This window comes from Oncorhynchus masou, chromosome 11 (genome assembly GCF_036934945.1).
Source record: "Oncorhynchus masou masou isolate Uvic2021 chromosome 11, UVic_Omas_1.1, whole genome shotgun sequence".
Lineage (NCBI taxonomy): Eukaryota > Metazoa > Chordata > Actinopteri > Salmoniformes > Salmonidae > Oncorhynchus > Oncorhynchus masou.
In genome coordinates, this window is record NC_088222.1 from 50,054,506 (window position 1) to 50,076,788 (window position 22,283).

The window sequence follows — 22,283 nt, forward strand, 5'->3', positions numbered from 1 at the left end:
ATATATACTTGTGTTCCCTCATGTTCTCTTTGTATTGATTTGTTGTCAATAAAAAATAAATAAAAAAAAAAACACTTTTGTAGGATTTCGCTCTAGGTTTTGCAAATTTATTTAAAAATTACATTTCAAAGTTTCAGTAATACTGGAGCCAGGCCAGGGTTGACTCTTCACTCAGTTGGTAGGAAAATAAGACCTTGCCTAAAATCGTATCAAAATAATTTCACCCTGTTTAAAAAAAACATATATACACATACTGTCAAGAAAACCCACGCCAACAGCTTCGGCACTTGGCTGATGACATCTACAAGACAGCAAGGGACAGCCTGTGCAGACTTCTGGGAAATGTAGTATAAGCGAGTGGCTCTTTTACAGCATATGGACACAGACTACTTTCTCTGGAGTACAAAAACACAATAAGAATATTTCACACATATATCAACGCATATAAACTACATATCAGTTTATAGTTTATATGCATTTATATGCGTTGATATATGTGAAATATTCTTATTGTGTTTTTGTACTCCAGAGAAAGTAGTCTGTGTCCATATGCTGTAAAAGAGCCACTCGCTTATACTACATTTCCCAGAAGTCTGCATAGGCTCTCCCTTGCTGTCGTGTAAATGTCATCAGCCAAGTGCCGAAGCTGTTGGCGTGGGTTTTCTTGACAGATTATCAGTTTTTACCATTTTTTGTATATTTCTATATCAAAATGACGGTACGTCGTGGCTACTTACTCCACTTGTGCATGTATGATGCTTTTCAGGTTTAATGCTAGTCATGTTATGCATAACTAGCCAACTACTTTGTTAGCTAGCACTTAGCTGCATTAGCATTAGCTAACTTAAACTAGCTTGCTAGCTAGCAGCTAACACGTTACTTAGAAAAGACGAAACTAGACACCGGGAAGAGACCTACGTCTGGCTATCTAGTTAAGACGCCTATTTTATATTTAATAATAATAACAAATCTACATTTAAATTATACATTACATTAATTTTAGGAGCGGAAGGGAACAGCTAAGTTGGACTTCCTCAGAAAGATAGAGGAGGACATGCAGCAGAAATGGGAGAAGGAAAGAACGTTTGATTGTGATGCACCCACCACTATTGGGGAAAGCACCAAGTAAGTCTACTGGGACTGTTATTTTATGATCATCTACGCTCTATTTTAGTTTTCTTGTCTACTTTTCCCAACCAATTTCTAATGGACCACCCTCTCCTTTGTAGCAAAAACAAATACTTTGTCACCTTCCCCTACCCTTACATGAATGGAAGGCTGCATCTTGGTCATACTTTCTGCCTTTCGAAGTGCGAGGTAAGATTTATATAGATTTGACTTACATTTAGCACTATAGGTCTTAAGTTAAATATCCTAAGTGAAAGATTCATTTTACAATTTGCTGACATATCTGTCTTTTTCTTTGTAGTTTGCTGTTGGTTTCCAACGCTTGAAAGGGAAGCAATGCCTATTTCCATTTGGGTTGCATTGTACAGGAATGCCAATCAAAGTGAGTTAATTTTAATCCCTTGTTTGCTGTGTACATTATACATGGTCATGGTTGGAAGTTAGACATTAAAATGTATTTTAATCCACAGGCCTGTGCAGACAAGTTGAAGAGAGAGATGGAGGTTTACGGCAACCCACCACAGTTTCCTGAAGTGGAGGAGGAGGAAGAAGAGAAGCCCAAGTTTGCAGATGAGTTCATCATCAAGGACAAAGCTAAGGGCAAAAAGGTGAACTTTAGATGAAAATTTCAATTGATCCTCTGCGCTACTCATATTCTTGGGGGAAATTGTTCCCATTCATACACCATGTAATCTCATTGTGATCTCTTGTGTGATCATCAGAGCAAAGCAGTGGCAAAGGCTGGAGGGTCAAAATTCCAGTGGGACATAATGAAGTCTCTGGGGTTGAGTGACATGGAGATAGTGCCGTTTGCAAACGCAGCGCACTGGTTGGAGTACTTCCCACCCATGACCGTGAAAGATCTGAAGATGATGGGTGTGAAGGTGAGTGATAATGTCTCGAGGCTGCCTGCTGGTTCGACTTAGGAGGCGCACACACCTCCAACTGCTTCAGAGTATATTACTTGCTAATGTTCAGTCTTTGGATAACAAAGTTGATGAGCTTAGAGCAAGGATTTCTTTCCAGAGAGCCATCGGGCCTGTAACGTACTTTGTTAAATGGAAACATGGCTCTCTCGGGATACTCTGTCGGTGAAGCCAGCACTATTCTCAATACATAGCGCAGAAAGGAATAAATATCTCTCTGGGATACGGAGGGGTGTATTTCATGATTAACAACTCATGGTGTAATTTTAGGAACATACAGGATCTCAAGTCCTTCTGTTCACTCGACGTAGAATACATCAATTAAATATCCACCTTATTATCTCCCAAGAGAGTTCTCTGTCATTGCCACGGCCGTTTACATCCCACCTCAAGCCAATACCTCGACGGCCCTTAAGGAACTTCACTGGACTGACTTTATGTAAACTGGAAACCACATATCCTGAGGATGCATTTATTATAGCTGGGGATTTTAATAAAGCAAATCTGAGGACTAGGCTGCCGAAGTTCTATCAACATATCGACTGTACTACTCGCGCTGCTTAGACTCTACCTTTGCTTTTCAAACTTCCGGAATGCTAAGAAGGCCCTCACCCATCCTCCTTTTGGGAAAATCTGACCACGACGCCATCTTGCTCCTCCCGTCCTATATGCAAAAACTCAAACAGTGCTTCGAACTATTCAACGCTTGTCTGACCAATCGGAATCCATGCTTCAGGATTATTTTGATCACGTAAGGTAGGTTGCGAGTATAATCTAGATGCATACACGGATACGGTGACTGAGTTTATAAGGCAGTATATAGGAGATGTAGTACCCACTGACTATTAAAACCTACCCCAACCTAACCATGGATAGATGTTAGCATTCGCGAACCACCGCATTTAACCATGGCAAGGTGACTGTTTATATTCTGCCATATTACCAGTGTAGTTATTCACTCCGCCAGGCAATCAAACAAGCTAAACGTCAGTATCGAGACAAAGTGGAGTTGCAATTCAACGGCTCAGACACGAGACGTATGTGGCAGGGACTACAGACAATCATGGACTACAAAAGGAAAACCAGCCATGTCACGGAGACCGGCGTCTTGCTTCCGGACAGGCAACCGCAAGGCTCTCCAGAGGGTGGTGTGGTCTGCCTAACATATTACCGGGGGCAAACTACCCGCCCTCCAGGACACTTTCAGCACCCAATGTCACAGGAAGGCCAAAAAGATCATCAAGGACATCAAACACCCGAGCCACTTCCTGTTCATCCCGCTATCACCCAGAAGGCCAGGTCAGTACAGGTGCATCAAAGATGGGACCCAGAGACTGAAAAACAGCTTCTATCTCAAGGCCGTCAGACTGTTAAACAGCCATCATTAGCACATTAGAGGATGTTGCCTATAGGCATAGACTTAATCTCTGGCCACTTTAAGGAATGGAACACTAATGTTTACATATCTGGCATTACTCATCTCATATGTATATACTGTATTGTGGACTATGTTAGTCAGATTTGAGTATATGTTGAGTAATTTGTTAGATATTCCTGCACTGTCAGAGCTAGAAGCACAAGCATTTCGCCACACCCGCAATAACATCTGAAAATCATGTGTATGTGACCAATAATATTTGATTTAATGACAAGACACCAGTAAACTGAGCTTGATTCTTGTATGCAGTACCATGAATCCTGATGTTAAAGGTGAGGGAGCAAAATCGTAACATATGGATTTGTATTAGTATATGCATTTAAGACTGAATTCAAGTATTTTTCAAGTAATTACATAAAACCGATCAGAATGCCGAAAAAAGTTTCCGTGGAGTGGGTAATATGGACTGCCTTGCAAGCCAGCCTATTCCCTATACTGTGAACTCTTAACATAATAACTTAAAATGTGTAACTTCAAATTAAACAATCGTTTGCACTGATTACTACTGGTTTCAATAAAATGTTCAGGCAACTTACAAGCAAATACTTTATGAATTTGTTACAAATCAGCTTGCAAGGTTGTGAGCCAACTTGCCTGCTAACGTTAGCACTACCAGCCAGTTGAGTCAGCCAGTTGCTATCAACACCTAGCTTACAGATGCAATAAAGTAAACCAAAGTTTGGGAAATGCATAACGCCATCTAACCAGTTATCAAGTAATGTTATATACAGTTGCCTTAGCCAGCCAGTTAAAGTTAAATATTTTTTGCCTGTTCGCTAGCTAGCCAACCACCATGGTCGATATAGCTACGTAATAAGCCAGAAATCAAGACCAACTAGTCGAGCAGAGGCAGGATCCCACAGAACACACAAAAGCCAGCCGATATAAAGCAGAGACTTACCGATTGACTGCTGAGTTAGGAGCGAGGTGCTTCAGAGCAAGAGACTGCTTCACTGGTCGAGGGAGAGTCAACTAATCCTATAGTGATATAGTGTGGTAAATCCAAGTAGATAGATTCCAGGGGCAATAATACATAGTAAGAACGGGTTGAAAAATTGACCAAACAAATTGGGAGATGAAAAAGAAGTCCAGACAAGGTACTAAACAGTTCAATCAGGCAGGAATGATTTGCCAGAGGCAAGCCTGTTGCTGGTACAGGAGAAGTCAGAGCAACCCAGACTAGAAAAGCAGAGCAGGATCATTCGTCCCCCACATGTGGGGAATCTGGCTGTTTAAGTCAAATTGTGATTGGTGAATTGTAGCTCACCACTACCAATACTCTGTCTGCATGGCTAATGGTTAACGTTAGACAGCTCAAGTTAGCTAACGCAGAGTAGATTCTCCATATGATGAGAGTACATTGTGGGTAGTTTAGAAGATATATCCTGAAATAAGTTAATAAATATGTATAATCATAACTGTTTGAAGTTATAGGTAACCAGATCGTGACCAATGTTCCCTTAATTTTATAACTAAGCAAATTTCACGTCTCCTGGGCATTAACTTAACTGTGGAAATTCTATGCCGCGTCCAGCTCACACGTTTACTGTGAACACTGAGACTGTACCTGCTTTAAGTTAGTTTTAACAGTGGTCAAGTTGGCTACTGTGCTATTTGATCATAATGTAGGCCTACCAGAGTGCCCTACCGTCAAGAACAATGGAGAAAATGCATCCCATAACAGCTTTAACATGGAAATAGCTGTTCTCATTCAGCCTACTGATATTACCCTGTTTATCAGACAAGGTGACTGAAAATGTTGTTTGATGCAAGAAACCACTTTCAAAATAAAATAGATAATTATTCCCATACCATTATCAGAATCTCAAATTATGCTACACTCTGCCTATAGGCTTCAATAAGCTAAGTAGCCAGTCTCAAAATACAACACTGCCCCTTTAAGACAAAAGAAACAGCTCTTTACCTGACTCGCTTTTCAAAGATGTTTAGAAATGTACACATTTCGGCCTCCCGAGTGGTGCAGCAGTCTAAGTCACTTACAGATCCTGGTTTGACACCGGGCAGTGTTGCAGCCGGCCACGAACGGGAGATACATGAGGCGACGCAAAATTGGCGCAGTGTCGTCCGGGTTAGTGAAGGGTTTGACCGGCCGGGATGTCCTTGTCCCATCGCGCTCTACCGTCTCCACTGGCGGGCCAAGCGCATGCACTCTTGACACGGTCACCAGGTGTTTCCTCCGACACATTGGTGTGGCTGGCTTCCAGGTTAAGTGAGCATTGTGTGAAGAGGCAGTGCGGCTTGGTGGGGTCGTGTTTCAGAGGATGCATGGCACTTGACCTTCGCCTCTCCCGAGTCAGTGCGGGAGCTGCATTGATGGGACAATTGGATACCACGAAATTGGGGAGGAAAAAGGGGATACAAGAATAAAATGCATGCACACATTTTATGCTCTTGAAGGACGCAATCACTCCCCTATTGCTGACTACAAATGATCTATAACTGGGCTAATACCTCAACTGGATAGAATATGTACAAAATGTGCACACGGACTACATGCAGTTCTCGCTTTGATATCACAAAAAGCGTATCTACTCACGACCGCTAATGCTGTCAACACAGTCTAGTTCAAAATAAACGGCACAGATCCATATCTGACAATGGTCTATTTGCATCTAGGCCTACTGCATCTCTGATTGTTTATGCCACACCGGTCTGTGTCGAGTCCGGGCTGAGTCGTGCGTGTCAATGCAATAGAATCCTACTTCGATGCTTTCTGCCTACAACAAAATCTCTTGCATTGTTCATTTTGGTATGTTGCATTGAAAGTGGGTAATACTGCGTTGATTAGATCACAATTGCCGCAGTTAAGGGAAACGTTCATAGTGCTAACAGGGAAAACTAGAACAGTGGTCACCAACCTTTTCTGAATCAGTGTAAGCCTATTCTAATGCTCAGATTCTTTTTAAACATGACTTAAATGTAAGCCTATGCAAAGTTAACCATTTAAAAACAGTACTGTCGCAATGACATCCATGTATGACTATATGAAAGTTAAATGTGTGGTTCTCAAGTTAAGATTCAGACCTAAATGTACAGATCAACAACCATTACTTAACTTTGAAAGTATTTCAGGTGCTGTCCACAACCATTACTTAACTTTGAAAGTATTTCAGGGGCTGTCCAGGTTCTTAAGCATAATTATATCACAGGTGGACTGGCGACGCTCCTTCATCACAACCGATGTCAACCCGTTCTACGACTCCTTCGTGAGGTGGCAGTTCATCACCCTGAAAGAGAGGAAGAAAATCAAGTTTGGTAAAAGGTATGTTTAGAACTTGGAAAGGTTTATTATAACCTTGCGATGTGTAAACCTTGTTGCATTATTACATTGATTTACATTCTAACTTTTTGCAGGTATACCATCTACTCTCCAAAAGATGGACAGCCATGTATGGACCATGACAGGCAGACTGGAGAGGTGAGATTTTCTTGCCACTACATTAACTTTTATTCATCACATGCTTTGGAAAAAACGGGTAACAATGAAATGCTTACTTACGGGCCCTTTCCAACAATGCCGAGAGAAAGAAAATGGAGAAATAATAATAATAAATGTGCAATGAGTAGTGATAACTTGGCTATATACACAGGGTACCAGTACCGAGTCGATATGCAGGAGTATGAAGTAATTGATTTAGATAAGTACATATAACTTGGAATAAAGTGACAGATAATAAACAGTAGCAGCAGTGTATCTGATGAGTCAAAGTTAGTGGAAAAAGTGTCAGTGCAGATAGTCCAGGTAGCTATTTGGTTAATTATTTATTCAACTATTTAGTAGACCTATGTTTAGGGGGTAGAAGATTTTCAGGGTCATGTTGGTTCTAGACTTGCTGTAGCAGAGGGAACAGGTTATGACTTGGGTCACTGGAGTTTGACCATTTTTAGGGCCTTCCTCTGACACTGCATGGTATAGATGGATGGCAGGAACATAATCTCAATGAGGTTTTGTCCCTCTGTTGTGTAGCTGCAGCTCTTTAATCACGTTTTTACATTCTAGGGAGTTGGACCACAGGAGTATACCCTCATCAAGATGAAGGTTGTAGAGCCCTACCCTGCAAAACTAAGGTACTGCATGTAGCAGACTAGACATAGTGTTTTTTTTAGCATGACCTACATTGTCATTGATATGATATACAATCAACTTTGTCACGTTTTAGACCTAGCAGTTTTGCCTGATAGCAGGTAACATTTGTTGCTGGTTGGAGAAAGACTTCCATCCACCTTCTGCAAATACTCTTCTGAAAACTGTTACCCTCAGTGGCCTTAAAGGAAAGAACATCTTCTTGGTGGCAGCTACTCTCAGACCAGAGACCATGTTTGGCCAGACTAACTGCTGGGTCCATCCTGACATCAAGTACATAGCCTTTGAGATGGCCTGTGGAGACGTGTTCATTAGCACGAGGAGGTCAGCTAGGAACATGTCTTACCAAGGCTTCACCAAGGAGAATGGCAAGGTTACAGTGATCATGGATGTTCTGGGAAAGGTGTGCCCATTTAAATGACATTCTTATGTTTAAGTGTCTGCACACACATTTACCCAATTATGTACGTTAAATAGCCTGAGTTCCCTCTGACACACACGCACCTTATGAGTTTGACCACACACACTCACATAGTGGTAAATGTCTTTTTACCTTCTCTGTAGGATATTCTTGGATGTGCTCTTAATGCCCCGCTGTCGTCTTACCGGACCATCTATGCCCTGCCCATGCTTACCATCAAGGAGGACAAAGGTATTGGAATAAAGTCTTGAGAATGCTCCAAATACAGCTTTTTTAACTGCATCCATCCTGTCTGCTAGAGCACATTGAGACGGCTTGAGGCATTCCTCCTTTTGAAGAGCTAAAGTGAAGGAGACATGTCATTGTAGAGCACAGTGAACATTGCTGAAATGGACAACAAAGATTACTTTTTATTAGGGGGTAGATCAGCTTTAATATTACAGATAGATTATGGCTTCCATCAATGTAATTGCTTGCATCATTTCCAATCCCCCATATTTTATTGATAAATATTTTTTTATGTGTCTTTATTATATTCCCCCAACACCACCACCCCTCCCTTAATTGAAGTAAACTAATGGAGAACAACACTTACGCTTCTATGTGCATTCAGGAAGTATTCAGACCCCATGATCTTTTCCACATTTGAGTAATATCTAACAATTTCACAACATACACACAAATCTAAGTAAATGGAATTTAGAATAATGGAATTAAGAATATATATATGGATGAGCAATGTCAGAGAGGCATAGACTAAGATACAGTAGATAGTATAGAATACAGTATATACATATGAGATGAGTAATGCAAGATATGTAAACATTATTAAAATGACTAGTGTTCCATTTTATTAAAGTGGCCAGTGATTTCAAGTCTATGTATGTGGGCAGCAGAGACTGTGCTAGTGATGGCTATTTAATTCTGATGGTCTTGAGATAGATATAAGCTGTTTTTCAGTCTCTCCGTCCCAGCTTTGATGCACCTCTACTGACCTCACCTTCTAGGTGGTAGTGGTGTGAACAGGCAGTGGCTCAGGTGATTATTGCCCTTGATGATCTTTTTGGCCTTCCTGTGACATCGGGTGCTGAAGGTGTCCTGGAGTGCATGTAGTTTGCACCTTTGGCAGTGAGTCTTCTTGGGTATGACGGTACAAGCTTGGCACACACTGCAGGTCCTCTCAAGCTCTGTCAAGTTGGATGGGGAGCGTCGCTGGACAGCTATTTTCAGATCGCTGGATATGAGGTTCAAGTCCAGACTCTGGCAAGGCCACTCAAGGACATTGAGAGAGTCCTGAAGCCAATCTGGTGTTGTTTTGGAAGTGTGCTTTGGGTTGTTGTCCGTTTGGAAGGTGAACCTTTGCTCAAGTCTGAGGTCCTGAGCGCTCTGGAGCAGGTTTTCATCAAGGATTTCTCTGTACTTTGCTCTGTTCATCTTTCCTTCGATCCTGACTAGTATCCCAGTCCCTGCTGCTGAAATACATCCCCATAGCATGATGCTGCCACCACCATTCTTCACTGTAGGGATGGTGCCAGGTTTCCTCCATACGTGACGCTTGACTTTCAGGCCAAAGAGTTCAATCTTGGTTTCATCAGACCAGAGAATCTTGTTTCTCTGTCCTGAGAGCACTTTCGGCTCCTTTTGGCAAACTCCAAGCAGGCTGTCATGTGCGTTTTACTGAGGAGTGGCTTCCGTGACCAAGGCCCTTCTCCCCTAATTGCTCCGTTTGGACGGGCGGCCAGCTCTAGGAAGAGTCTTGGAGGTTCTAAACTTCTTCCATTTAAGAATGATGGAAGCCACTGTATTCTTGGGGGACCTTCAATGCTGCAGATCTGTGTCTCGACTCAATGCTGTCTCGGAGCTCTACTGACAAATCCTTCGACCTCATTGCTTCGTTTTTGCGCTGACATGCACTGTCAACTGTGGGAACTTGTATAGACAGGTGTGTACCTTCCCAAATCTTGACCAATCAATTGAATTTACCACAGGTGGACTCCAAGTTGTGGAAACATCTCAAGGATGATCAATGGAAACAACATGCACCTGAGCTCAATTTAGTCTCTGAGCAAAGAGTCTGAATACTTGTGTTAATGTTTTATTTTTTTAATACATTTGCAAAAACATTCTCAACCTTTTTATCTAGTTGTAATTATGGGTATTGTGTGTAGATTGAGGGAACTTTTTTTGTTGATCCATTTTAGAATAAGGCTGTAACGTAACCAAATGTTGAAGAAGTCAAGGGGTCTGAATATTTCCCGACTTCACAGTAATATGCATTTTACGGACACAGTATATTTTACAATAGGTATCTTTTGTTTTTAGTCCCATTATTCAGCTCCCCTCAACCCCCTCCCATCAATCTCTGAACACCATCCATATTTTATTTTTAGATATTTTATTTTTTACTCTGCTGTGATGTTTCACACAAGTTCTGAACCTTTCTATTATTGTTTCTACAGATTGTAAATATATTTTTTTACTAAGAGTATTATATTATTGATCGATTGACTAGGACTTTTAAAGTCAACCAACAGTGCTATTTGCAGCGCTGGTTCCGGGTAATGTTGCAATTTTTCAGCCATTCCTGAACCTGCGACCCCAAAAAAATCTACATATGGACAGTACCAAAACGTTACTACAATTTTGGTAAATTGAAAAATGCTAAATTTTGAATCCGGTGTCGTTTTATGTATCAGTTCATCGCTATATGGCACAGCGGTGACATTTTTTGTCCTTTTTAAACTGGTCTACTTTTTTGTTTATCAAACATTTCTTTAACCAATTTTGGTCTTGAATGCAGGGCCGACAGACAAGTTGTGACTTACTGATGTACACCTGAGGGGATGCTGCACTATGAGTCATTACAATTAATAGTTTTGGTCCGCTTTGCTCCAGGCGTTTACATCTGCATCAAAAGGGTGTGGCTGAATTGAAATATCAGAAAGCAGATATCTATGGCTTTGTTCGCTCTAATGCGCATCATCCTGTGTTTGATAGAAAAGGCAATGACTACCTCAGAGGACACAGCAGGGGCATGTCTTGTGGTTTGTAGATGTTGGTTTTGTTTGTCATGTGACTCTGGTCCACTTGTTTTGGCCCCCCACCCCCCAGGCACTGGAATTGTCACCAGTGTACCGTCCGACGCACCTGATGACATCGCTGCCCTCAGGGATATCAAAAAGAAACAGGTGACACTAACTGTACAAAACTGTGCCCGTTTGTGGCTACTGGTCTATTTTAGTTAACCTATGCATTGCAAAATGTGTTTTGGTTATTGATGTAATTGGAGATCACTTGGATTCCTCTTATAGGCCCTGAGAGAGAAATATGGTATCGAAGACAAGATGGTCCTACCCTTTGAGCCGGTAAGCTTAAGTCACACTGACACCCTCGCCTTGCCTCTCACGTCCTTTATCCGGTCCATAAATGATCAGACAGTGCAGTGTGTGCCTAATATTCACTGCTGCCCTACTCCTCCAGGTGCCCATCATTGAGATCCCTGGCTATGGGAACCTGTCTGCTCCTCTGGTGTGTGACGAGTTGAAGATCCAGAGCCAGAATGACCGTGAGAAGCTGGCAGAGGCCAAGGAGAAGGTTTACCTCAAGGGCTTCTATGAAGGGGTGAGTCCTAATGGCTACACAGAACATCTTGACTATGCATATGTATAATAGAATGCAGCTTTATTTATCCACCATAGAACAGTTCAGGATACTGGGGGCTATAGATGTGCATCAGAGGTATTCAACAACATACAATGGTATATGAAAAATCAACATCCACATGTTCTCTGATTTTCTAATGAATGGTCTTCTTTTCTCAGATCATGCTGGTTGAAGGCTACAAGGGCCAAAAGGTGCAGGATGTCAAGAAACCCATCCAGAAGATGATGGTGGAGAAGGTACCCTGGTTGAAATCAATTATTTGATACCAATCTATTTATTGCGTTTCTGTTTATTTTCTGCAACTATGTTTACAATGTGGTGCTGTATGCTACTGTTGGTTCTTTCTCTGACCTGTATGATGTGTTTGATACGGTTCTTTATGTTTCTCTGTTTTCTAACTGGGATCTCTACCAATGTTGCCAGGGCCAAGCTTTGATCTACATGGAGCCAGAGAAGCAGGTGATGTCACGCTCTTCAGACGAGTGTGTGGTGGCACTATGCGACCAGTGGTGAGTATGGGAGCCTGAAAATACTCCCTGATGTATGGTAGTTTTTCCTGTTTATTCACTGATAGCAGTGGTGAAACGGTGCGATGTTCAGTGTGGATCCAAGGCTACCTGACAGCATAGACAAGTATCTAAGGGTAATTATTAAGGAAACTGTAAACTGAACATTTCTGAGCTGAATTCCTAAAGTATGTGCTGTCCGTCTAACAGGTATCTGGATTATGGAGACAAAGAGTGGAAACAGCAGGCCATGGAATGCCTGAAGCCACTGGAGACGTGAGTCATTCCGCTGTTCTGTCGCTCAACTGCCCCAGCTCCCTCCAGTGACTATACCACTGCTAACAAGCTACTTGTCAAAGCAATGTGTCAGTGTTGACGATTTTGTTGGTCAAACTGTGCTTTCTGTATACGTTTGACTCTTTAGGTTCTGTGACGAGACAAGGAAGAACTTTGAGGCCACTCTGGACTGGCTCCAGGAGCACGCCTGCTCTCGTACCTACGGACTGGGTGAGGAGGGTGACGGGAGTTGGAGTTAGTTTGTCACAACACAGCGGATTCTGTGCAAAACCAGGAGGTTTTACTGACCATGTGACCTTACAACTCTGGCACTAGTTATAGCTATAAATTACAGTCTATAACTAGACCCCATAGAGTCACATTGTCAGAAAACATTCTGGGACCTCTCACGTCCAGAGCATCTTTTGAGACCATCAGTAACCGTTCAGAGCCTTTTTGGAATTTGCAAGGACTTAAGATGGAGACAAAAAACCCACAATAAGGAAGCATTTTTTAGTAAGTCATGTGCCATACTGCAGGAAGGACACGTTTCACATGCTAAATGATCAGTTATCCATTTCATTGGTGGACCCAGCATGCTAAGAGCCATCGTAATGATATGATAATCATATCCCTTACCGTTCACATTAAGTGTTTGATTGTTGTTGTTTTTTGTACGGTGTGCTTGTTGCCATAGGTACAAGGTTGCCATGGGACCAGCAGTGGCTGATCGAGTCCCTATCTGACTCCACCATTTACATGGCCTACTACACCGTGGCTCACTTCCTCCAGGGGGGAGTGCTCAACGGACAGGGACCCTCTCCTCTAGGGATCAAGTATGCGCCACTCGACTCTCACGCGGTTGTCTTATTTAGCGGCGATAGGTATCTGTAGATGCAGATGGAAGATATTGCAGCATGTTCAGATGTCCTTTTAAACATATTGCAATGGAGAAAGTTTGTATTTTAGTAGTTGGCGATGTATATGTACTGTATGTACATCATGTACTGTTTTGCACATGTATTCCTTTTTGAGGAAGAGGATAAATGCGCTGCGCCAGATTTTTAAATCCCTATTTGGTTATGGATACAGTACTATTGGAGCCACTACATAATCTGAGTCTGTGCCTGCTCTCGCCCTCTCGCCCTCTCGCCCTCTCGCTCTCTTGCTCTCTTGCTCTCTCGCTCTCTTGCTCTCTTGCTCTCTCGCTCTCTTGCTCTCTTGCTCTCTTGCTCTCTCGCTCTCTGTCTCTGTGTAAGGCCAGAGCAGATGACCAGGGAGGTGTGGGACTTCATCTTCTTCAAGAGCTCTCCCTTCCCCAAGACGGACATCCCCAAGGAGCACTTGCAGAGGCTGAGGAGGGAGTTTGAGTACTGGTACCCCGTGGATGCCCGTGTGTCTGGGAAGGACCTGGTGCCCAACCACCTATCCTACTACCTGTACAACCACGTGGCCATGTGGCCCAATGACAGGTGAGACGTACCACCTTCCTGTCTCTGCCTGCCTGCCTCTCTCTGGTTCTAGGGCTGCTGCAGGGATACAAGTCCGGTATTCCTCCTAATTAATATAATAGTTTAGATTTAAACGTTTACATGCTTTGCTAGAATAACGTAGCCTTACGTTGAGCAATTTGAACTTTGAAATGAAACGAGACAATGGTAGCCACAACCATTCAAAAAAGTTGTTTTGTTTTTGTTGAATTTATACCCCTTTTTCTCCCCCATTTCGTGGTATCAATTGTTTTAGTAGCTACTATCTTGTCTCATCGCTACAACTCCCGTACGGGCTCGGGAGAGACGAAGGTTGAAAGTCATGCGTCCTCCGATACACAACCCAACCAAGCCGCACTGCTTCTTAACACAGAACGCATCCAACCCGGAAGCCGGCCGCACCAATGTGTCGGAGGAAACACTATGCACCTGGCAACCTTGGTTAGCGCGCACTGCGCCCGGCCCGCCACAGGTGCGTGATGAGACAAGGACATCCCTACCGGCCAAGCCCTCCATAACCCGGACGACGCTGGGCCAATTGTGCGTCGCCCCACGGACCTGACCATTCGCGGCCGGTTACGACAGAGCCTGGGCGCGAACCCAGAGTCTCTGATGGCACAGCTGGCGCTGCAGTACAGCTCCCTTAACCACTGCGCCACCCGGGAGACCCAAAAAAGTAGTTTTAAGGGTAATATTAAAAAAAGTAACTGGTGCACATTGTTATAAACTTAACGTTATCGTGATAAATCAGTACATTTATTATGATATGGATTCTTGCCCATATCGCCCAGCTTTAAGCCTAATGGCAATTCACTGCAGGGTCTAATCAGTTATGGGTTTGACGCCTTGCCGATTGTATGGAATGTAAGACAATCCCTCCATAGAGCCCCATGATTTTCAAGGAGATTATCTTTGTGTACACAGCGGAAAATGGCCGCAGGCAGTCCGAGCCAATGGTCACCTGTTATTGAACTCTGAAAAGGTGCGTTTATTTCCTTCTCAAATTGATTTTGTTAACTGCAATGAACTATCCTTTTTCTGTCTCCTGCTCTGGCATGATGGGAGCGGTGTGTTTGTCTTAAGACGTCAGTGTCTTACACAAAAAGCGTGTGTTTGTGTGATCCTCCTAACGATCTGTGTTTGTATTCATCAGATGTCTAAATCCACGGGCAATTTCCTCACTCTGAGTGAAGCCATCGCCAAGTTCTCTGCTGACGGTAAGCATTCCAGCCTCTTACCACAATGCTTCCTCATTGCTAGGAAGCTTGATGAGAGGAGCAGTCATTTATTTCCGGAAGTCGTTAGCATAAACAATTAGTTATTCTTTACTTCTCAATGTTTCCTTCTGTTTCTCCTCTGATGGGAGGGTGGCTAGCTTTATTTGAGGAACAGAAGAGGAAGGGGGAGCAGAGCAGTGGGATAGCTTCTCCTGCCTTCCTTTTGATCTCCTCTTCCTACTTGGAGAATAGAAATCAATGCCATCTGTCCCAGAGTGGTGATGGGAGATTAATCATTTTGAGATGATGCCATGCCTGTGCTGAGTGCTTCGTTCTGGTTATTTATGTAGAAGTTGGACTGCCTAAATACACTGCGCTCTTCACGTACTTTTGTAGTAGACAGGAGAGGATGGAGGGGAATTGTTTTGAAGCTCTGATTGTTATTATGCATCATTTAACAAATTGATCGGACTCTGCTTTTTTCGTGTCAAAGTGCATGTTTCTAGCAGTGCCGCTGTAATAGTGTGTTTGTGTTTAACACTCAGGGAACGCACACAGTCTTACTGTGTTGTGTGTGTGTGTGTGTGCGCCCTGAGTGTTGTGTGTGTGCCCTGATTGTTAAACAGTGTTACCATGTTGTGTGTGCCTTTGCCCAGGGATGCGTATGGCCCTGGCGGACGCGGGAGACACAGTGGAAGACGCTAACTTTGTGGAGGCCATGGCCGATGCTGGCATCCTGCGCCTCTACACCTGGGTGGAGTGGGTCAAGGAGATGATAGCCAATCAGAACAACCTGAGGACCGGGCCAGCCGACACCTTCAATGACCGCGTGTTCGGCAGGTACAGTCCAATGAGACACAAATTTGTGTGGATTCGTCATCCAAACTCCAACTAATTGATCTCTAGCGAGGATAAATGTCTGACCTTAGCATAGTTCTAAGACTTGTTGACTTATTTCCCCCTGTTCAGTGACATGAATGCAGGCATCATGAAGACCGAGCAGCACTATCAGAGGATGATGTACAAGGAGGCGTTGAAGAGCGGCTTCTTTGAGTTCCAGGTAATAAGCTGACATCTGTCAGTGTTTGGGCTGTGTGCAGTATTCCCAATCACCAGTGATGAGACCCTAAACTGTGTGTGTGTGTCCTTGCAGGCAGCCAAGGATAAGTACAGGGAGCTGGCCATCGAGGGGATGCACCGGGACCTGGTGTTCCAGTTCATTGAGAAGCAGACCCTGCTGCTGGCCCCCATCTGCCCACACCTCTGTGAACACACCTGGGGTCTCATGGGCAAGGTAAGGGGGACGGGGCTCACAATATGACAACCTCTAAAGGCCATATATCCATATCAGAACCTTGTTGGGATGAAAGGCTATACTTTGTTTCTGAATAACAACACATTTTTAATAGGTTACGCGTGTCCGCACTAACTATTTTCTATACAATTTCCCCATTCGCAGTCCAGTTACGTTTGGCTTTAAAAAAGGATGTAGGATCAGCTTTCCCTACTGAAGTTGGAACCGCAACCCCCCTCCCCCAAAAAAGGTTGGTCATAAATATTGCCATAATACCCCCTCCTCTCTCCCCAGACTGGCTCTCTGATGAAAGCATTGTGGCCAGTGGCAGGTCCAGTAGACGAGGTGCTGATGCGCTCTTCTCAGTACGTCATGGAGACAGCACATGACCTAAGAATACGTCTCAAGGCCTACCTGGCACCCCCCAAGAGCAAGGTAAGACCTATAGCTACCTGGCACCCCCCAAGAGCAAGGTAAGACCTATAGCTAGCTACCTGGCACCCCACTAAGATCAAGGTAAGACCTATAGCTAGCTACCTGGCACCCCACTAATATCAAGGTAAGACCTATAGCTAGCTACCTGGCACCCCACTAAGATCAAGGTAAGACCTATAGCTAGCTACCTGGCACCCCACTAAGATTAAGGTAAGACCTATAGCTAGCTACCTGGCACCCCACTAAGAGCAAGGTCACATTAATGTTCTGCCAAGGTGCAGAGAGATCTGGGCTCACAGCCAACAGGGAACTAGCCATTTTATTGCAATGACAATACATTTGTACCAGTACCACAGTAATACCGTGAGTGAATATTAATGTGTGCTTTATGGAGCTGAACTAAGTTTTGAAATGCACTTTTGTGGTTCATGTTTGATGAATAGCCTAATTGTTAAATGAGACACAATAGTCCTGCAGAATCTTCTCCCTTTCACAGAGCACATTGAGCCAGAAAACAAGTCACTTAATTAAACCATGACAATACCAGCCTTGGCTACAGGCAAATCCCACTAAGTTGTGCAGCCATTCCCCAATAGTGACATGTTAGATCTCATTGTTTTAGTAATGTTCTCACAGCACTGCAGAGACCAATGCGCTCTCACACTCAAATTGATACAGTCCTAGACAGATGTTAAAATGTCAGGCTCCATCATCAGGTTATTCTGTGTAGTATTCCGTTTTAGGTACGTGCGTGTATGGCGTAGCGCTATATAGTCATAGCTTCTAGCATGTATGTTTATTTTTCAACCTTGTCTACATTTTGACAGTCCATTAGGAAGTGCCTGGAGGCAGCAGGGAGCACAGATAGCTCAAACTATATATGAATTATAGGATATCTAATTATTTGGCAAAGGAGAATATTATTAACAACTTGAAGCTCTCGCTTTCATACATTTTATTTGTTGTCTTTTTTATTTTTTATTTTTTATTTTTTTTAACAACACTTGAATTTGTATACTCAATCGGAAATTAATCCATACGTTTCAATCGCACTATATAGCTGAACTTCCGCGACACGGATTGAATCGTGCCCTTAGTGACCATCAGTGAGAACAGCTCTACTTCAGAGACCATTAGAGTAGCTGTAGCATCCTGCCATGGGGACTAGACATATTTAATGTGTGGCTCACACACACCCTCTACTACTCATCTAAGAAGAGGGGGGGGGGGGGGGGGATGACTGTGAAGGCAAAGTGTCTAGCATGGTGACTGGAAGAGACGACAGCTGTCATGTAACATGAGTTCACGGATGCCCGGCTCCACTTGGCACAGAGACTAGTTCACACAGTAGCTTTTAGAGCGGGAGCATTAACTAGAGTGACTTTTCTCAGTCATGTCATGTTAACCCGGCCGGTGTGATAATGGATGTCAGGCTGGATCAGGACTGCCTGCTCTGATGCGCATTGCAGCCAGAGTAATGCTACTGCTGTTGTTTAATAAGACTGGACCAGTACTAGCAGACTGACTGAGCTCTCCGTTTTCCGTCTCTCTGTCTTTGTCCCTCCCCTCAACAGAAGGGTGACGTGAAGCCCACGGCCAAGCCCTCCCACTGCACTATCTACGTGGCCAAGACGTACCCCTCTTGGCAGCACAGCGCCCTCTCGCTGCTGGGAAAACACTACAAGGCAAGTACCAACAGCCAGGAATCTGCCTGATGGGGAATCATACAAGGCAGACCGAGAGAATCTGGGGGAAAGAATGAACCTGACTCAACTAGGTTTTTAACCTGAGTCCCAAAGGACACCCTATTTCCTATGTAGTGCACTACTTTTTACCAGGGCTCATAGGCTGGGTCCTATAGGTGTCTGGTCAAAAGTAGTGCGCTATATAGGGAATAGGGTGCCATTTGTGAGACATCCTAAGTCTGTTTAGAAATAGATAGTTATAAAATGTGAGTTCAAGCTGTTCCCTCCTGTTGTTTTGGGGTGGAGTTGCAACAGAATGGAGAGACCCTACTGTGAGCTGTGATCTGCCCAGAGGCAGAGAATGTCATTCTGCTGACAACCTGGAATCCCCTTGATGATAGACTCTGACCCCCCCCCCCCCCCCCTGTTCGTGTGTGTGTGTGTTCTTCCCTGTGTGTGTGTGTTCAGAGCAACAAGGGCGCTCTGCCTGATAACAAGGTCATTGCCATGGAGCTTGGCGCCCTGCCGGAGCTCAAAAAGTACATGAAGAAAATGATGCCATTCGTGGCCATGATCAAGGTGAGGCTGAGGACAGGAGGGTTGGCCCTTTTCTGCTCTCCCAGGGCCCTGATCTGTGGTGGGGTGGGGGGGTCTCACTATAACAGGGTTCTCTGCCAGGCTCTGCATTCTCACAAGGAGACTAATAAAAATAAACATCTCTCTGTACAGTTATTAAGCACATTGAGGACAAGATTTCCTTCATTAAATCAATTGTATTCATACAGGGGCAGCACAACAGTGATTTGCTAGCCTTACTCAGTGGTTCAGAGCTCAGCATGGTGTATTGCTAGAGGTACGGCTGTGCCAAAGTGATCAAACAAACAGTCTTCCAAGCCAGATGATTGCCTGTGTTGACTGTAAAACCGTGCTGTGTCAAATAAACGGATATGAACACGAGCGCTTTAAGGCTAACTGCTCTGTGTTGTGTTCCTCAGGAAAACCTGGAGAAGAATGGCGCCAGGGTTCTGGACCTGGAACTGGAGTTTGACGAGCGAGCCGTGCTGCTGGAGAACCTAGTTTATCTGACTAACTCTTTGGAGGTACACCAAACACACTTCCCTCACTTTCTCCCAGCACTACACGTTTCGTGGAATATGTTGTGGAGGACAGACTCCACAACCTGATGTTCATTCTCTAACTCTTAGCCCCCTGGTCATCACCGAAACAAGTGTATACATCAATCAAGCTTTTGTTTTTGAACATCCCTCGTTCCTGTTGACTTCTCTTTTTTAGTTTGCCTGTTCATTTATCCCTCACCTCGAGGGTGGAATGCAGCTATTTTGTATATGCTTACGAGCACTGCTGTCCATACAGCCCTATATGTTTTATCAATCTAACCTATTTCCCACCTCATTCATTATCCAAGCTAATTCCCCACTAGAGAAGTGTACTTTATTAGTACTGTATTGACCAGAGTGATTCAGCCAGCCCCATTTTATTTAGAGGCTATTGACACACAAAGATCTAGTTTGTAATCCCCTCTGTAGCCAGTCTCAATTATACTGGAACAGTTGCCTTGAATGTGCAATCAGGGTAATTTTGCTGCAGCGCCAATCGCATCAGGATTTCAGGCCAATGCCAATGCTCTTTTATTTGCACTCCAACTGTTCACCACAGTATGAATTCACAATGCCTCAAAGACACTCTGCATGTCACACTGGCTACTGTGCTAATCGTTTCTCCCTCAATCTTTCTCATTCTCTCTCTTGCTCTCGCTCTCCTCTTTTCATCCCTAGCTTGATCAGATAGATGTGGTATTCGCATCAGAGGCAGACGACAAAATAAAGGAGGACTGTTGCCCAGGGAAACCGTTCAGTGTCTTCAGATCCGAAGTAAATCCTACCACTATTTCTGCTTGATTAGTCCTCCACACGGATTTTTGCATCATTGTAGTTGCATCATTATAGTGTTGAGACATCTTTTTATTTTTAGAAATTTCATAATTTTTTCTTAAACCACAATGTGCACTTCAACAGCCATGGTAAATAATTCTGTGACACTAAAACATGTGATTTATGACAACATGCATATGTATGTCTGTAGAATGATTTGAACACTTCGTGAATGATGCATTTAGTTCAGACCAGTGAGCTGTGTGTTTGTGTCCCCTAGCCCGGTGTGGCAGTGTCCCTGCTCAACCCCCAGCCATCCAACGGTCTCTTCACCACCACTATTGACATCCGACAGGGCGACAGCAGAGACAGCATCATCCGGAGACTATCCAAAGTCAACAGATTCATTAAAGGTATGTTATTAAACCCCTAAAGACCTTGCGACTTCACTGCTTTCCTATTGACACCGTGTAATTGAACCATATTTTATCAAGGTTTGTTAATAGCCTGCCCTGGGCTATTGCTGTTTCCTTGAGTTCACTTTTAAAGTAAACTTTACCGAGAGTATACATTGTTCTAATTGTTTAAGTCTAGTAGTAATTAGATGAGTAGTAGTTTCCGTACAGTAACTTCTGATCATAAAATTAGCAGAATTTTGTTATTTTAGGTTGCTGTTCAACACATTCCTTTAGTCCTGTAGACCTGACTGAAGTGAAGCATTTACATTGTCTTCCTGTCCCCTTGCAGACCTGTCCAAAGTGAAGCTGATGCGCTTTGAGGACCCTGTCCTGGGGCCTCGCCGGGTGCCCATCCTGGGAAGGGAGGAGCAGGGCAAGCTGCCCATCTCTGACAAGTCGTCCTTCAGCATCAGCCTGGCTGACAGGAAGGTCCTTATGACAGACAATGGCCTCAGCGTAGACATAGGAGACACCCTGGTGTACCTGGTACAATAGAGCACAGGTCTTGGGTCTGTTTCAATACTTTTACAATGCTTCCATCCTTGAGGAAACCACTGGTCTTACAAGGGCTAATCTAGTCTCAAAGATATCAGTAATTACCTCAAGGAAGGTAGGAAGGATGCATGTTAAAAAGCATTTGAACAGGGCCCTTCTCTCTGTGTGGGGGTGTGGGACTGAACAGCAGGAGGCTGTAACAATGACAAGACAGCATTTTTCTGCTGTAGATGTTACTATGTGCTATGACATACACAGCTCTGTGGAGTACAGCCAGGAAGTAGTCTTGCCTTTACTGTTTCTATTCAAGTGGTTTAAAAAAAAATTGAATGTACTCATGTCTTGTCCTCCCATCGTATACGAAATGCAATTGTGTTGTTTCAGCGATTCAGTGTCTGTCATGATGTTTTAAAGAATGGACGAAAGAGTAATTGTACAAGGTGACGTGAATTTTCCGAAAATAAATAAATCTTTAACATATTTGGGTAGTGCATTTCTTTATTTTCATCCATATTGGGATATATGTCCCGTATTATGGTCACATTGAGCTCCCTCTGCAGTGGTCCACTAGGTCAGGGTTTCCCAAACTTGGTCCTGCCCCCACTCCTCCAGGTGCAAGTTTTTGTTTTTTGCCCTAGCACTACACAGCTGATTCAAATATCCAATTCCAAAAACCACAACGTGCAACGAGTTTGGGAAACCCTGCTCTAGGTTGCCAGTTGGGTGGGATGCTCACATGACCAACCTAGAAAACACAACAATGAATGAAATGGAAAAGCATCTAATGGACTGAAGTCAATCTACTGGCAGTGTGAGCACAGCTAATTAGATCGCCTTTGGGAAACGGTCTACCT

General features: G+C 43.6%; 1 protein-coding gene across 1 annotated transcript; it reads left to right on the forward strand.

Annotated features, from left to right (window-relative positions):
- The first annotated feature begins 606 nt into the window (after positions 1 to 606).
- On the forward strand, positions 607 to 21,909 carry LOC135548799 (leucine--tRNA ligase, cytoplasmic-like). The gene is made up of 32 exons (XM_064978729.1): positions 607 to 718; positions 1,004 to 1,125; positions 1,230 to 1,317; positions 1,430 to 1,510; positions 1,599 to 1,736; positions 1,851 to 2,012; positions 6,663 to 6,775; positions 6,868 to 6,931; positions 7,514 to 7,581; positions 7,775 to 8,000; positions 8,162 to 8,249; positions 11,130 to 11,206; positions 11,330 to 11,383; positions 11,499 to 11,639; positions 11,840 to 11,917; positions 12,105 to 12,190; positions 12,398 to 12,463; positions 12,612 to 12,694; positions 13,161 to 13,299; positions 13,723 to 13,935; positions 14,878 to 14,935; positions 15,107 to 15,170; positions 15,827 to 16,010; positions 16,140 to 16,230; positions 16,324 to 16,464; positions 16,759 to 16,899; positions 18,474 to 18,584; positions 19,053 to 19,163; positions 19,580 to 19,684; positions 20,381 to 20,476; positions 20,757 to 20,889; positions 21,224 to 21,909. The coding sequence occupies exons 1-32, from the start codon at positions 713 to 715 to the stop codon at positions 21,427 to 21,429; spliced, it is 3,534 nt and encodes a 1,177-aa protein (XP_064834801.1). The 5' UTR covers positions 607 to 712; the 3' UTR covers positions 21,430 to 21,909.
- Positions 21,910 to 22,283: the final 374 nt, after the last annotated feature.